At 37.4% G+C, this 18,446-nt stretch overlaps 1 protein-coding gene across 1 annotated transcript in view; it reads right to left on the minus strand.

Annotated features, from left to right (window-relative positions):
- Positions 1-18,446, minus strand: part of LOC124788625 — a 111,660-nt gene that overhangs the window by 86,706 nt on the left and 6,508 nt on the right. The window contains exons 2-6 of the mRNA XM_047255896.1: positions 18,223-18,279; positions 7,417-7,548; positions 5,223-5,324; positions 2,983-3,078; positions 2,808-2,882 (exon numbers count right to left, since the gene is read on the minus strand). Coding sequence (XP_047111852.1) covers positions 2,808-2,882; positions 2,983-3,078; positions 5,223-5,324; positions 7,417-7,548; positions 18,223-18,279 — 462 coding nt within the window. The remainder of the gene's footprint in view (positions 1-2,807; positions 2,883-2,982; positions 3,079-5,222; positions 5,325-7,416; positions 7,549-18,222; positions 18,280-18,446) is intronic.

The raw sequence follows: 18,446 nt of genomic DNA on the forward strand, positions 1-18,446 counted from the left end.
CTTTACTGCTTGCTCAATATACAGATTGAACAACATTGGGCAGAGGCTACAACCCTGTCTTACTCCCTTCCCAACCACTGCTTCCCTTTCATGTCCCTCGACTCTTATAACTGCCATCTGGTTTCTGTACAAATTGTAAATAGCCTTTCGCTCCCTGTAATTTACCCCTGCCACCTTTAGAATTTGAAAGAGAGTATTCCAGTCAACATTGTCAAAAGCTTTCTCTAAGTCTACAAATGCTAGAAACGTAGGTTTGCCTTTCCTTAATCTTTCTTCTAAGATAAGTCGTAAGGTCAGTATTGCCTCACGTGTTCCAGTGTTTCTACGGAATCCAAACTGATCTTCCCCGAGGTTGGCTTCTACTAGTTTATCCATTCGTCTGTAAAGAATTCACGTTTGCATTTTGCAGCTGTGACTTATTAAACTGATAGTTCAGTAATTTTCACATCTGTCAACATCTGCTTTCTTTGGGATTAGAATTATTATATTCTTCTTGAAGTCTGAGGGTATTTCACCTGTCTCATACATCTTGCTCACCAGATGGTAGAGTTTTGTCAGGACTGGCTCTCCCAAGGCCGTCAGTAGTTCCAATGGAATGTTGTCTACTCCCGGGGCCTTGTTTTGACTCAGGTCTTTCAGTGCTCTGTCAAACTCTTCACACAGTATCGTATTTCCCATTTCATCTTCATCTACATCCTCTTCCATTTCCATAATATTGTCCTCAAGTACATCGCCCTTGTATAGACCCTCTATATACTCCTTCCACCTTCCTGCTTTCCCTTCTTTGCTTAGAACTTTAGAAGTAAGGAACACATATAAAATAAATTGGAACTAGTGGTATTGAAAAATAGTTGAAGTAACTGATAATCAACAAGGCTTGGGGATCTAGCCCCTAACTCCACTCTTGCTGATGATATACCACATAACTGCTGAACAGAGAACTGTTCTCAGAGTAAGGGACAGGTGTCCATGTTCAAGTTACATTAGGGTAACAACAATATATGTTCAGTGTCAACATGCAACAACCACTCACAGATGGCAGGTGGTAGACTAGCACTGGAAGGTATATAAAGCGTGTCTGCAGGGCCTGAAAACAGTGCAGTCGTTGTCGCAATGCAGAAAAAGAGTGATTGTCTGACATCCAAAACAGCATGATCACTGGCTTTTGGGCCAAGGATGGAAGCATTCCCAAAATGGCTAAGTTTGTATGCTGTCATGGTTAAAGTATACCATGCATGACAAAATGGTGCTATCCAAAACTGACACTGAAGAAACTGTGGTGCACCATGGGCCATATATAACAGGGGTGAATTGACGGCTGTGGAAATGTGTACAAGTGAACAGATGTGCAACTATTGAGCAGCTAACTGCCCAGATGAACTACAGGGCTACCAAAAGTGTCTGCTCAATGACCATTCAGTGAACATTACTGCATATGGGCCTCCACAGCATGTGCCTGGTTCATGCAGCCATGCTGACTACTGTTAATTGGTAACAAAGGCTGAAATTTGCACATGAATACCACAACATGACATTCACTGAGTGGGGACAGGTGGCCTTTTCAGATGAATCACATTTTATGTTCCATCAGACTGATGGCCATTGGCGTGTACAGCATGAAACATCTCAAAGCAAACACCCTGCAACAACGTTATGGTCTGGGGAATGTTTTCATGGCATTCCTTGGGTGATCTCAGCATTCTGGAAGGCCCAATGGATCAACACAAGAATGAATGCATTTATCCTTGGGGAGCACAACTACCATCACTTTTTTTTTTTTTTTTTTTTTTTTTTTTTTGCTCAGCACGATGACATCTACAATGCAATGTGTCACACAGCTCACAATGTACGTGCATGCTTCAAAGAGCAGGATGAGTTTACCACACTACCACATTCCCTTGGCCCCCGAACTCCAAACTCCTTGGATTTAAACCTCGACTGAGAATCTGTGGGACTATTTGATTGGGCTGTTTGTACTATGGATCCTCATCCAAAAAACCTCACACAGCTAGCATGGCACTGTAGTCAGAATGGGTCCACATACCTTCCAGGACCTCACTGACTCTTTTCCTGTATGTCTTGGAGAGATCTGCACAGCAAAAGGAGGTTATTCAGGCTACTGACTGGTGATCGTATAAACGTGACTGGACAGTGTATTATATCTATTTCTTCCTTTCTGTAAGAAAAAGGTATCAGAACATATTCACATAGCTATGTCCCATTGTCAGTCACCTATGTCTATAACAGAAACCTGGAGTATACTGTGAATTCAAATATAATTATCTGCCTTAAACAAAATAACTTTCTCCACGGCATTTCCAAAATTTTCTATGGCATGAAATCCAACAGACTCACTTCACATTTCCTGGAAAACTATAGTGTATCTATTAAAGATATTTATCAATTTGAACAAATGGAAATTTTTTTAGTATAAACAAAGAATGGAAAAATAAGCATTAAGTACTATCTGACACAATGGAGAATCATGCTGAAAATATGAAACAACAAACAACTGAAGGGAGAAATTTAATATCACCTTATAAAATTCCAAGATCTAGTGTCTTAGATGGAAAAATATCAGCTATCTTCATGCTGCTGCCAGAGGCACAGAGAAAATAAAACTGGACTAATAGTAGTCAATGCAAAGTCATATAAGCAGTAACTCTTTCTCTACATGCACTTTACAGTGATTTGTAGAGATTATAATTGTGAAGGTGTAATAGTAAATTACTGACAAAATTTTTACCTGGCTAGGAACCAGTACACAGATTAATACGGACATGGATTCATGAATTATCATAGCATACCTGTGATTTTGGTCTTGTTGATGGTGTAGATAGGGAGTGTCCCTCAGGTACTTGTTCCTTTTGCTGCTGGCCACCCTTGGGTTCAAAAAGAGAGGGAGGGAAGTATTATCAAACTGCTTGTTATAATACCTATTGTAAAATAAAAAAAACATAGTACACTGATCTGTCACCTTACCTTTGAAGAGGTTTTTAAGTCTGCTGAGGCTTGCTGACGAAGCAGTGAAGCTAGTAATTGCTCTTCTGGGCTGAGTCTGGACCGAGATCGTGTACTCTGCAGACATTTTTCAGTTCTTTACAGCTACTTTGTCATGAATTACAAATAACATGAAAATACATATCAAAACCAAATGATTGCTTTATTGTTACCTATTATGCATTTAAAAAAATAGCCATATGTTACTGAATCTAAGCCTCTTAAAAGTACCTCATCCCACTCCCTTGTACTTTGAAATGAAAAAATGAAGTCCCATGCTTCTTTACAGAGTGTAGGGGAACGATGCGGGAGACCCGCACCGCCTTACTAGGCAAGGTCCTAATGGAGGTGGTTTGCCGTTGCCTTCCTCCAACCGTAATGGGGATGAATGATGATGATGAAGACGACACAACAACACCCAGTCATCTCGAGGCAGGAAAAATCCCTGACCCTGCCGGCAATCGAACCCGGGACCCCATGCTCGGGAAGCGAGAACGCTACCGCGAGACCACGAGGGGCGGACCCCTTGTACTTTAGCTGCTCTTAATATTTAACCGTTGTTTGATGTCTCTGGATGATAAGTTAAATGTACTGAATAATGTCTTTGAAAAATATTATAAGATAAACACCAATAATAGTTTAGCAAAGGTAACTGAATGTTATCAATTACATTTGGTGATGCTGCAGGAATTAGATAAGGAAATAAGATGCTAAAAGTAGTACACAAGTTTTGATAACTGAGCAGTAAAATAACTGATGAAGCTAAAACTAAAGGTGGTTAAAAGTTCAGATTGGGAACAGCAAGAAAAGCTTATAGGAAAATAAAAGTTGTTAGCATCAAATCCAAATTAAAGTGTTACGAAATACTTTCTGAAAATAATTGTCTATAGTGTTACATTACATGGAAATGAAAGGTGGATGATAAACTGAATAGAGATGTTGAGAAAACAAGTTTTTACAATGTGGTATTACAGAAGAATTCTGAGGAATAAATGGGTAGACTGAGTATCTAATGAAGAGGTACTGAACCATTTCAAAGAGAAAAACTTTGTAGTGCACAACCTGACAAAAAAACGACAAGCTTTAAGGAACACTTAATTAGGAAAAGGAAGAAAGTGAGTGTGTGAATTCTAGAGGAAGGTCAAGGTTTGTACATAGTAAGCAGGTTCAAATAGGTTCAAAAATGGCTCTGAGAACTATGGGACTTAACTTCTGAGGTCATCAGCCCCCTAGAATTTAGAACTACTTAAATCTAACTAACCTAAGGACATCACACTCATCCATGCCCAAGGCAGGATTCGAACCTGCGACCTTAGTGTCATGCGGTTCCAGACTGTAGCACCTAGAACCGCTCAGCCACTCCGGCCAGTGTTCAAATAGGTGTAGGTTTCAGTAGTTAAGCAGTTACACGAGACTTGTATATGATAGACTAATGTGGAAAGCTGCACTAAACTCATATTAATAATGAAAAATATTATCATAACAGTTGTTTGCAACATCAAATATTTCTTATTTATCTATGATCAAACTGATCATGATGCAAATTTTAATTTAGTAATCAGGACTTTTAAGTCTTGTATTTTATGTTGTCACTTTCATAGTTAGTATATTCTTGCAATGTTGTCCTTGACTAGTCTTGATAAACTTTTTGTATCATGTACAAAACAACCCCTTTGACAATTCTGACAATCTCTTTGACAATTTCAACACTAACTACCATGATGACTCTTTCATCTGTTCTGCCGACTCCAAACATCTAGCTTTCAAGGCTCTACAGTATTCATCTCAAAGTGTATCAACTAATCAACTAACTATTCAGCATACAAAATTTATTTCTTTTTTTTCCCCCTCATAGCCTATGGAAGAATCCTTGAATCTGGTTACTTGAGAACTCCATTCATTATTTTATGTCTCTGTCAAGATTAATTATTTAAGTCACCAGATATCTCAAGATATTTATATGTTTATATGAAGGAGCTATTTAGTAAAATTATATTGTATTTTATCAAAGTCACAAAACAGCTAAACATGTATGCATAGTATTTTTGCAAATAAAATAAAGAAGTGTGTTGACACTGATATCTAGGCAGAAAACCACATGAAAAAGGGCAAACAAAAATCCTATTAAAATTAATTTTACACTATGTAATTTGACTGAATCAAAATAATATGTCAATGACCAAATTATAATTATTTTTTCAAACTTTTATATTAGACATTACCTGAGATTTTGGCTGCTGAAGAGCACCTGAAATTTGATTTCCAAACAATGCTAAAAGAAGCTGTTCATCCTGAGGGCTCAGTTTTCCTGAAGTGACTGTTTCCTAAAAAAATTTATTAGTAACTATATAATGAGCTTATATATCTGTAAAGTTCTCTAAACAGTTATTTGAAAAAAGAATTAGAAAACAGACATCAAAAAGTTTGAACTGAAAAAATACAATGTTAATTTACAAAGAGAAATCAAATATGTGCGAAAACAAGAAGTCATTAATCCAGTTTTAAAATATTACAATCCTTAAGAAGCAAAAAAAGTTACCATTTATCTTATTATTTATTTCTTCCATGAGTGATCTTAGTTTCTAGCCACTGTATATGAATGTTCATTTACACTTTTACAAATAAATACCTACAGTTCCTTACACATTTATGCAATATAATAAACAGTCATCATAAGAAGCTTTAATGTTAAGTCTCAAATTGATTTCTAACTTCTATTTCATGGCTTATTGCTGAGCAACTGTTATGAAAATTTGACCCATGGAGGAATTTGCTTTGTAATATGTGTCCTGCTTTTGCCACTTTGTTGACTGCAAAGCACAAAAAGAAAGTGCTGTTTGTGCCACATGCCACGCAGGATTAGCCCAGTGGACTAAGGCGCTGCAGTCATGGACTGTGTGACTGGTCCCGGCGGAGGTTCGAGTCCTCCCTCGAGCGTGGGTGTGTGTGTTTGTCCTTAGGATAATTTAGGTTAAGTAGTGTGTAAGCTTAGGGACTGATGACCTTAGCAGTTAAGTCCCATAAGATCTCACACAAATTTGAACGTGCCACATGCCAACCATCTCACACAACTAAGAGTAAAAAGATCAAAGTTTTAAAATATGAAAAAAGACAAAAATTCTTCACTGCTACACATACTACCAAATGTGGTGTCCAGAGTGTGTATCTTTGGAGCTTTTCTTTCTATCTTTCTTGCTCCTTATATGTAATCCTGTCTAATACCTTTTGTATGTATGATTCTGCTTCCCCTGTCTTCCATACAATCATTCTAGATCTACAGAATACTTGTACATATTACATTCCTAAATTTTTATGTTTTGAAGCTATATACACTGAGCACAGTTTCTATAAAGTGAGTCAATTCCTCGAGTCCTTAAAGAGCCAGTGACTGTGGCTGCAGACAGGAGAATATAGATACTGATATCCATTGCACCCTCTAGATTATGATACAGACAAGAGTTAGATTAAGTAAGAAATGTAGTCCTCCTAAGGGTAACCATTGTAAGCAGAACATTTACAACTTATTGAAGTTTATACTTAATTCAGTTAATAAAAAGTGAGCTCCTTTCAGATAAATTTATGGAAGATTGCAACTGATGTAGCATCCTGTGTACAGCTCATGACATTATGCAGATAAACATCTCAGATCAAACAAAAATAGTATCCCAGAGCCATGGAAAGTACACAATGTACAAGTCTTTCTTTGGCATTTGCTCATGCATAAGTATCTCTCATTGTGAATAATCTTAGATATAAAAAAAAAATCAGAATCATGCCTATTTGTTCCACTGGTTAATTTCACAACTGTAAAACTATCAACGCTGTGTGTAGTGGCACAATGGTTTAGGCTTTTGGCAAACGGAAGGGAGGAGCATGGTTTAAAACTCATTTAGCCATCCTGGTTCTAGATTTCAGTTATTTCCTTACAATGATGATCACAAATGCCAGGATGATTCCTTTGAATGGAGCATGACTGGTTTGTTTCCGAATCCTTAACCTACTGGAACTCGTGCCATCCTTTAATGATCCCTTCTGTACTAGTTATCCTTCAAGACTGACACAATCTGAAAGCTTAGCAACATTTTCAGTGTTGTTTATCTGCCTTTCAGTCACTCATTGCCACAAATATACAATGAACTGTTACTTTTACTCCATTATTCCTTCATATAAAAGATTCTGCTTTTTGCTTTTATGAGACATGCTGAAAATATAATGTTTCAGTGTGGGAGTGTGGGTGGGTGTGGGTGGTTGGGTGGGAGAGTGGGCAGGTGGGTGGGTCAGTTTCATTTTAAGTATTATATGTCTTAGAGTAGAAGCAGCCAATCACAAATTGCTCCAGTCTTTTTTAAAATAATTTTGTATTGTCGTTACACTCTTTAATTCAGTGCACATTATTATAAACAAATCTATGCTTACCACTGTAGGAGACTTGGAAGAAACTACAGGAGTATTCTTTGGAATCTCCAGTTCCACTACGCTTGAACTAACAGTTGGTTCATCAGTCACATCATCTGCATTAATATTTACACTTTGCTGTCCCAGCAGGTCCTACAAAATAATATTGGAACATCATTAATTAAGAGTATCAACTCATTGTCATTTGCATGTATTATAAAATTGTCCTTCTACAATAATGGAGAAGGTCATGGAAAATTAAAAAGTAATTTATACAATATTTTAAAAAATAACTAGAAAACAATTTCTGTTCATTTGACAGCAGTCAGCATCAAAATTTCATGAAAATTTTATATTAATCATTGCACAGAAATAAACAATGTGTTTCAGGGGAAAGAGGCATTGTCAGGATAAGTCACAATAAAAGATTTCATACAGATATATGATAGATTCTTAATGATTTCAGAATTTTTGAAACTGTGAGGAGTGAGAAAACTGCAGGTGATGGCAAAATAGCAGATTGTTATTTTAATATAAATTAAAATAAAATAAAATTTTAAAGAATGTTACCAACAATAGCAATGCATTTTGTGGCTTGTGTAGACAGATGGTGTGTTTATAATCTGAGACAGTGTCCACATTCTTCTTTTATTTGTGACAAACAATTTATATGTGAACAAGTAATTCCTCCTTGTTTCACTTTTTGCTTATAGACTTCTGTATCCAACCAACTCGCATATTAAGATGGTGACTGGCAAGTGAACTGTGCTCCATAAAGCTTGCTAGTTTACTCAAAGTTTGAAGGTGTTCTGTAGCAGTCCCACTGTTTCACATTATGTATACATAATATAATGTAAATGGATAGATAAAAAAATCCACTCACCAAGCAGCGGCAGGGGAACACACATACAAAAGGATTTAACTTTTACAAGCTTTGGAGCCAGTGGCTCCTACTTCTTGCAGAAGAAGTTACAGTTCAGAAAAGTCACCCAAAACCCCAGGTCAGGGAGACTTACTGGACAGGATGCAAAAGAAAGACTTTCCTTCTCACCTGCCCGGTAAGTCTCCCTGAGCTGGGGTTCTGGGGGACTTTTCTGAGCTGTACCCCTTTCCATAAACCTGTCCAGTCCTTTTACTTCACTCCTCTTCCTTCCCCTTCAACTCTTCTGCCAGAAAAAGGAGCCACTCACTCTGAAAGCATGTAAAAGTTAAATCCTTTTGTGTGTTTGTTCCTCTGCCACCACTTGTGAATAGATTTTTTTATCTGTCCATTTACATTATGTTATCAATAAATAATGTATTGAGTGTTTCTAATATATGCTACACTCCATTCTTTTTTACTCTTGGTTGTGTATCATTAAAGTAATAGCTAAAACATTGAAGAACATGCAGTGATTCCACCACCATTGATGATATCAGCACTGGAGGTCAGCTGACTCTGGCAGTAGTGGCCATGCTGGCCAGCATCCCAGGAGATATGAGCAAACTCAACTGCACTCACATGATGGCCACACACATAAGTCCCTTGCCAAAGCTGACAAGAAAGTATGTATGCTTGATAAGCAGATTGTTGAAAGATCAGATGAGATTCAACAGTATCAGTGACCTAATAATCTCGAAACCTTTCGAGTACCAGAAGAACCTGATGAAAACACAGATGAAGTGATCATCAAAATTGCCTGTAAAAAATTAGGTCCACAGATCCAAGAAACTGATATTGATAGGAGCCACAGGGCAGAATGCAAGATAGTAAATTCCAAAAAAATCAGACCTGTCATAATAAAATTCCTGTCCTATTCAAAATGCTCTGAAGTCTGTAAGGTAAAGAAATAAACTAGCAAAATCAAGAATGACTGTATGAGAGAGGCCTTACATCTGCAAGGATGAAAATGTTGAACATGGGGATCTTCCAGTTTGTTGCAGAATGTATGGATCAGTGATGGCAGAATAATAATAAAGACAACTGAAAAGAAAAAAAAAACAATCCATGAACAACAACACATAACTTTAAAGCACAAACTGCATGAGCCCAAAACGTCTCTTTCATTGAAAAACATTTTGTTTTGCATTATCTTTCCTTAAACAGTTTTCTGTTATTATGATTTGTTTGTTTAGGATTACTTTAACCACTAATTATTAATTTAGGGTTCAATTTTTGCACTTTCATTACTTGCATAATCTGAATTTCACTGTTTCTTCATTATTCATGAAGGATTCTGATCCTGGTTGATAATTTACTGGCAAATTATCATTTTATTCATAAGTAATGCAGTTTTAGACACACTCTTGCTCTGTTGTTCTTACTGTTCCATTTTAAGTTATTACTTTTTGTTACCATTTGGTGTAATCACTACTATTATTGCTACTTTCTTATACATTTATACACTGTTACTTAGCCACTGTGCTTTATCCATTTCATTAATGAATTATTCACCCTGCTCTCGAACACCTTCAACTATCACACACCCTGTTACAGCAAGTTTCATGACCTTGAGCTTCCCCTCTTTCTCTGGCCTTCTACCTGACTATTTCAGATTTGTGTGGACCTCCCTCCCATCCTCCTCTGATCCTCCTACATTATGAAAGGCACAGAGGTACACCCTTTTCAATGACAGGTGTTCTCACTACCTGCTGGCTTTGCCCGGAAGTGACTCTCAATGGCTCTGTACTACAACTCGGCACACAGATGTGCAGTTTTTATTACTAGTCCATTTGTTAGTGTCTACTGCATATTTCAGGACATCAGCTTTCATACCATACTCCTGTCAGAGACATGGCTGAAGCCAAGAATACACTCCAGCTCTCTAAGTGTTGATATCCAAGTTTTTCTGAGGCATGAAAGATTTAATAGACGAGGGGCAGTATGGCAGCATACATACATAGAAACTTGTTTCACAATGTCATGCTCATGCCCAAAAATGAAGAAAAACAGCACAAATGTATGTTTAGTTAAATTAAACATCTAAACAGAGTATCTTATCTCTGCGGTATACAAGTCACCCAAAATTAGACAGCTTTCTAGCTTTGAATTTGCACTCTCAGGCCTTGAATCTTTGTATGAACACCTTACTGTAACCCAAGATATGAACATAACTTTTCTATACATCAGTTGTTCATTTCAAAATTTAGTTGTACACTTTCCTGTTCAAACTGTGCACTGCTTCCACTTGGATAAAATCCACATACAGTAGACACTTGTATGTTTATCAATAAATTTGCAACCAAATATCCAAATACAATGATTGACACTGATCAGATTTCTGCACCTGACACATGTGCTCATGATATAATAATATTCACAACCTACTCATTGCAAGCAGCAAGCGGAGACATTTAGAGGTTTTAGGTGAATAAATATGTTGAGCTTACAGCTGCTGCCTACGATATTTCTTGCTAGGTAATTGCACGATAACTTTGATATAAATTATGAAGTATCTAATTTTACTGAGGAATTCAATAATTTATATTATAAGCATGCTCCTCTAAAAACAGTAAGAGTAAAGAGAAAACCTGTAGCATGGTGGACAGATCACCTTAAACACCTTATGAGAATCAGAGATGCAACATACAGGACATATAAGTGCAACCTTACCCCTGATACTCATCTCACCTGCAAGCAACAATGCAGCCACAGCAACATCAGTTATCCATGAGAATGCAAAACTCAAGTTTGCCCACATGTTACTTTAGTATTTACACGAGCCCACTATCTTGTGGAAAAATCTATGAGGTTTAGGAACAGGCAAACCCAAAGCTACAGCTGAACCTCTAGTTCCTATTAAGAATCTGTAAAGTACTACATCATGCCAACATCTTTACTTGACCAACATGTGAAGGCACAAAATGTTGATTCCATTAAGCAATTGTTGTTACAAAAGAAAAAAAAATTCTGCAGCCTGTAATATAATATGGCCAGAAGCCAACTGTACAAATTCGTTTGGCAACTACATTATACAATAACATTACACTGCAAATGATAAATTTGCTCATCGATCCACTACCACCCAAAATAATGGAATTTTTAACAATTCTCTGACCTCCAGAAACTCCTCATCAGCCTAAAAGAACACGCTGATAAAACCATTACCCCTGACAAAAAACTTTGTGACAACATGCCAATATGCATTCTACCAGCATTATTTCAGGATTTACATCAGATATTTCATTATCAGCTAATTATGAACCTCGAATAAACTTTCAGATGAATACTAGTCAGGTTTCCAGAAAAATGACAGTTGACTGTTCTTACAAAACTGACAGACAATCTGAAATAAGCTGTGGACAGACTAGAGGTGACTATTATGTGCTTTTAGGATTTCAGTAAAGCTTTCACTACTCTTCTAATTATATGTTAATGATGTGTCAGCTATTCTCTTCACTGAAAATATAACATGTATGCTGATGACTTTCAGTTATACTTGAGTGCCAAGTCCAACAAACCTGTATCCAGGCTTACTTGCTTTATCAGAGTGGTCACAGAAAATTTGTTTCGAACTGAACTTGTATTGAAGTGACTTCACATTTAGCACTCATTGAGTAAGTTTCTAGAGTCACTATCCTCCTTAGTTATCCTCCTTAGTTATGTTTAAACAATATTGCCATTAATTTAATTTATTAGCTTCAGTGGAGCCTCTGTGGAATGTTAACCTTGATGAACTTTAAAAACTGCAAGCCAGCCTATGTGCATATTATTATGAAAAGTAAGTGTTCAGTCACTGCACTTCAAGTGGCTGCCATGTCAGTTATTTAAAATATTCCATGCACCTGTTTAATCATCATCTGAACATGAGACTTTGAACGAGACATTTTAAGGTCAGTAACCTTACACTAGCTCCAACAATCTTCTTTCCTGTTAACTGCATTTAGGTTTTATAAAAATTTATGGGCAATGTGGGCTTAGAAAAGCCAAAAAAAGAGAGCAGTGAAAGAGATCTCAGAATTTTTGCAACTGACACCTCTGCTAACAATAAGAAGAAAAATCAGCTGTCATCTAAACATGTAAAAGAGTAGGAATAAATTCCATTCTTAAAATAGCATTTTTAAGCAAAACTGTATTTAAATTTATAGGAATCAAGATGTAAAATGGTACCATTTATTTAAAATATAGAGAGTTGCATCAAATCAATCTTCAGACCAAAAACCACAACAACAACAACATGGAAAAAATCATCACTTTGGGTGGTTTACTAAAAAAGCAAAGCATGTCTGATGAAAAACCTTCGTAATTTAAAGTAACTTAAAGCATGAAAAGCCGAATGAAATTAGTATAGAACTCCCAGTCATTATGCCTCAAAGCAGTGCTTTACTTATGGGGACTGAATATTGTTTGCTTTTTAAAAACATTTCTCCATGACAAAGTATTTTAATAGCACTAAGAGAGTACATTAAAACTAAAACAAATTAAATAAGTGTCTTGAACAACACAATTTGAAAGGAAATACAGAACTGAATATTGAGAAAAAATATGAAACAAATTGTTACAGTCCACATCATGAGGATCGTAGCATCCTTATATAAATGGTGCAGGGTATTCTTGTCATGGCAATCATGAATTATCATGTTATAATTTGAGAAATATCTCCACAATCTTTTTAAGATTCAAAACTGACTACTGCCACCTCTGCACATAAGCCTTAACCTATATACTGGACCTGTGATATTTTCCCTTAACATCAGCATATTACCATCATGGTCATATCAGTTCTCAAAAGGTGCTTTGAGGTGTAATGTCTGGGAGTTCTACAACTAATTTTATTTGGCTTTTCCTGCTGTAAGTGTACTTGAAATTAAGATGGTTTTTCATTAGGCATCCTTTACTTTATTGGTAAGGTCTGACAAGATCCAACGGCATTATATCCACCAAACAATGTAATGAAGTCAATGACATGTTCAGAATACACTATTTTCCTATGTTAAAAATGTCGTTTGGATTGAAACTTCATGGCACATTAAAACTGTGTGCCAAACCGAGACTCAAACTTGGGACCTTTGCCTTTCATGGGCAAGTGCTCTATCAACTGAGTTACCCAAGCACAACTCATGACCTGCCTTCACAGCTTCAATTCTGCCAGCACCTTGTCTCCTACCTTCCAAACTTCACAGAAGCTCTTCTGCGAACCTAGAAGAACTTGCACTCCTGGAAGAAAGGATACTGCGGAGATATGGCTTAGCCACAGCCTGGAGGATGTTTCCAGAATGAGATAGTCACTCTGCAGCAGAGTGTGCGCTGATACGAAACTTCCTAGCAGATTATAACTGTGTGCCGGACCGAGACTCAAACTCGGGACTTTTGGCTTTCACGGGCAAATGCTCTACCAACTGAGCTACCCAAGCACAACTCACAACTCACCCTCTGAGCTTCAATTCTGCCAGTACTTCATCTCCTACCTTACAAATTTCACACTGAAGGGTTGGATTGTTGTTATTCGAAATGATTATAACATTCAAATTGCATTTATGGTCAATATTCTCACAAAATATCTCTTATTTTTACGTAATCAAATGTTAAAAAGCCATTAAATATCAAGATTTGGTTACATAATTGAAAATCCTCTGTTATTGGCTGAAGCTCCGGTGATGTCGCAGTCTAGGAGTAAGATGGAGCTATACGTGCAGGAGTGTTAGCCCGAAGTTAATAGGTTTTTATGCACTTTCTCTGCAAATAGTTTAGCTATTTGGTAACAGAAAACACATTTATAACTTTTAAGTAATAACAGAAAGGAATTTTATGAATACTGATAGAGGAAACCTAAGAAAAATTGATGCGTTTATGCTCCACTCATTTAGAGTGGTGATATGGGCAAGGACAGACATTCTTTTACCTGCTTCCTGCAACAATATTAAACCCACTCAAAACTAAGGAATTGTGGAACTTTTGCAAATGGGTCTCTATCCTATAAGTGGATTGTCAACTATCAGTCATGAACCACAACCCAAAGCACAATAAAGTTATTCTTGGCAAATCTTAGTGCTGATTTCCAGTATACAAGAAACTCTGCAGAGATACCTGCAGAAGCATGTGCATGGTGGTGTAATGGATAGAACATGTAAAAATGTATAAGAAGAACACAGGTTCAAATCCTGGAAGCATCATAATTTTTAAAAGTTGTACATGAAATTTTAAAATAACATTAGCAAGATTTCATTGTAGCAGTTGTTTTGATTGCAGGGTTTATTGTATATACATTAATCTTACTCTGAGAAATGGATGACTAAGGATAAATGTGTCTATTTTTCTTACAGATAATTACCTGTTTTTGGAAAGCATTGCTAGTAGTGAAGATATCACCAAACTCACACAGTACAATGAGGTGTAGGACAATGAGGTTTTTTTGCCTAGGATGATGGTTTGATTCCTTGTGGAGGTATCAATCTGTGGAGTGTTCTTTCTATATACCTTGTGGCCCAGCGTCCCATCCACCCATTTAATTACCAACAGATCCAGGAAACTGAGTTGAACATTGCTCTCTTTCTCCATTGTTAACTATATCTTCGGGTTAATACTGTTCAGATGCACCAAGAAGTCATCCAGCTCTTCTTCACCATGAGTCCACACTACAAATGTGTCATCAACATAGTGGTACCATTTAGATGGCATTTTACTGGCAGTCTGCAGCACTTGCTGTTCAAAGATCTCCATAAATAAATTGGCAACAGCTGGGCTGAGAGGGCTTCCCATCGCCACCCCGTCGATCTGTTCATAAAACTCATTGTTGTACTGGAAATAAGTTGTCGTCAGGCAATGTTTAAATAAAGCCACTATGTCAGTTGGAAAAATATCTGCTATATAAGAAATAGCTTCATTTACAGGCACCATGGTAAACAATGACATGACATCGAAGCTCACAAGAATATCACTTGGGCTGACGTTAATCTCCCTCAGTTTTTCAATAAAATGCACCGAGTTTTTAATGTAATTTTCCGTTCTGCCAATGTATGGTTGCAGCAAGCAGGCGAGATATCTGGCCACCTCTTGTGTTGGAGATCGTATGGCACTCACAATCGGTCTCAACGGGACCTGTGGTTTATGTACCTTTGGGAGTCCAAGATTGTTTTACCAGTTGATTGGTATGTCTCAAAATTTTGTTTGTAGGATCCTTCTGAAGCTTCTTCACAAAAAAAGCCAGCTAAATGGTACCGCTATGTTGATGACACATTTGTAGTGTGGACTCATGGTGAAGAAGAGCTTGATGTCTTCTTGGTGCATCTGAAAAGTATTAACTCAAAGATACAGTTTACAATGGAGAAAGAGAGCAACGATCAACTCAGTTTCTTGGATCTGTCGGTAATTAAATGGGTCGATGGGACGCTGGGTCACAAGGTATAAAGAAAGAACACTCACATGGATCGATACCTCCACAAGGAATCAAACCTTCATCCTAGGCAAAAAAGAGGTGTCATGTAAACGTTGCTGGACAGAGCCAACAAAATCTGCGAGCCAGCTTACTACAAGATGAACTAAATCACTTATGGTCAGCCTTCATGAAAAACCGATATACCAGCAAGGAAATTGATCGAGCCCTCCATCAAAGAAGAAAAGAAGCCAGAAGTCCAGAGCAACAACAGTCACCTACTGGAAAAGTTTGCCTACCATTCATTAATAGAGTCACAGACCATATCGGGAAAGTTCTGGCCAAGTATGGGATCAAAACAATCTTCAGACCCTTCAAGAAGATTAAGGAATATTTAAGAACTGTAAAAGATGCCCGACACCCCCTAGCAACACCTGGGGTATATAAAATTCCATGCAGTTGTGGACAAGTATATACTGGAACAACGAAATGAAGTGTAACCATCCACTTGGCCGAACATAAAAGAAACTGTTGCTTAGGACACATCAAAAAATTGGCCATAACTGAGCATGTTTTTCGAGATGGGAACCATGATATTAAATTTCATGAGACAAGCATTCTAGCATGAACATCCCATTATCATGCTTGCAGGTACAGAGAAGCAACAGAGATTCACAAACACCATAACAATTTTAAGAGAAAAGAGGAAGTTTTAAAGTTAGACAAAATACGGATGACAATCAATTACTCTTAATCGAGAATGATGATGCCTTCCAAAGATAGGCATACTGTTGGCATCACGTGATGAATGGTGGTGCCCTCTATGCGTTCTATAAATGCGAGAGCACCTGGAGCCTCAGTGGCAGTAGCCAGACGACCTCAGAAGGTGTTTCCTGCAGATGGAGACAAAGTGTTAGGTGAAAATTTTACACATCGACCATGGCCTCTAAGCAAAGAAGTTTTAACTGAAGACAATACCAGCCATGAAAGCCTACATTGTGTGAACCACACATTTTGTTTATAAATTTCATGAAGGCCTGTGATTGCATATGCTACGAGAGCCTGTTCAGTTATCTAAAAGAGTTTGGGATGCCACAGGAGCTCATCAACCTTGAAATTGTGATGGGTCTCAAGCAAGGAGATGGTTTATCTCCTTCCCTGTTCAATTTTGTCCTTGAGAAGATCATACATCGGACTATTAAACAGAACTTTGAAGGGATCCAAGTCAAAAGGAAGAACCTGGCATACGTAGCCTATGCAAATGATGTCTATTTAATCAGAAGATCTGAAAAGGAATTGAAACAAATGACTATGGCAATGGAGATGGCTGTCAGCAAATTTGGCTATTCATAAATGAAGCCACAATGGATTACCTCATTATGACTATTCGACAAGGTCAAGATACTGAACAACTACATTCACTGTGGATGGCAGACCAGGCCTACAAGAGAGTCCACGAATTTAAATACCTGGGAGCACTTTTCATAGAGAATTCATCATATGAAGTAGAGATCAATACTAGGATACAGGCAGCGCACCAATCCCTCTACAGCCTAACACCATTGCTTCAGCCCAGGTGTCTCTTGAGACAGTTCAATATTTGGCTATGTAAAACCCATATCCAACCTGAAGTACTATAAGTCTGTGAGATGTGGAGTATTTGATAGTATGGCTTTAATAAACTTCTGTATTTGAGAAAAAAGTGCTGCACAAGATCTTTGGTCCAGTCTTGGACACAGATTCCAGTAACTGGAACAACAGGCACAACAATGAGCTAGAAGAACTGCACCAAGACACCAACATAGTAGGAATCATAAGATGCAAGTGACTACTGTGGGCCAAACTTGGGGCTCAGATGGAAGGCAACAGGTGGCTATGGAAGCTTCTGAATTTCATGCCCACTGCTAGAAGACCCCCCTGAGAAGACCAAGGAAGAGGTGTAGAAATGGCCTCCATGTAGACCTGAAACAATCAGTGATGGGCGTGAATGGATGACAGATGGCAGCAATGGATAAAAGACAATGGAGAAGGAGATTTGTAGCAGTTCACAGTCTGTTGAGTTGGACTGTATAGCAGTAAAAGTACAGTAAAGTCAGTCTTTCCTCTGTAAATACCAACGTGTCAACAGAAATTTCATAAAATCTGTACTTCCTTAGCCCTGATTTGTTATTTATAGGATGTATCGCTGTTGAATATGTGGAGCTGCACACCAGGAAATAATGAATGTTGCTGAGTTTTACACCATAGAAATGGAGGAGCTTAGGAGGCTGATGATTTTCTACAGGCTGGGCAGAAACATGTTTACATATGCCCTTTTCTCCTTACAAGATGAACTCAAACTCTATCGACAAAACTGGAGATTATTGAGGTACATTTTCAGAATATTTTGGTACACAGGACCTGTGGTCTCTGGTGACTTGTTACAAACTAATTGCATTTGGTTTGATTTCTTATCCCCATTAAGCTGACAATTTTCTCGTGTTTTTATGAGGTCTTATGATTATTCATGCAAGCCAGTGGCTCATAAAATACTTACCAAAGAGAAACGATTACTCTCTACACCATTTTCCAATGTCTGTAATACTTTTGTTTTCTGAAACAGGCAAACAAAATCACATATTACATTACAAAATACTTAAAATATTTTACTGTTAAGTCTGAGCTAACATTCACAATGCAAGTTATTTTGTTTACTGATTAATAAACAAACAAATACATCTCGGAATACTAAATTTATGTATGATAGATTTAAACTGAACA

The sequence above is a fragment of the Schistocerca piceifrons genome, chromosome 3 (assembly GCF_021461385.2).
Source record: "Schistocerca piceifrons isolate TAMUIC-IGC-003096 chromosome 3, iqSchPice1.1, whole genome shotgun sequence".
NCBI classification, from domain to species: Eukaryota; Metazoa; Arthropoda; class Insecta; order Orthoptera; family Acrididae; genus Schistocerca; species Schistocerca piceifrons.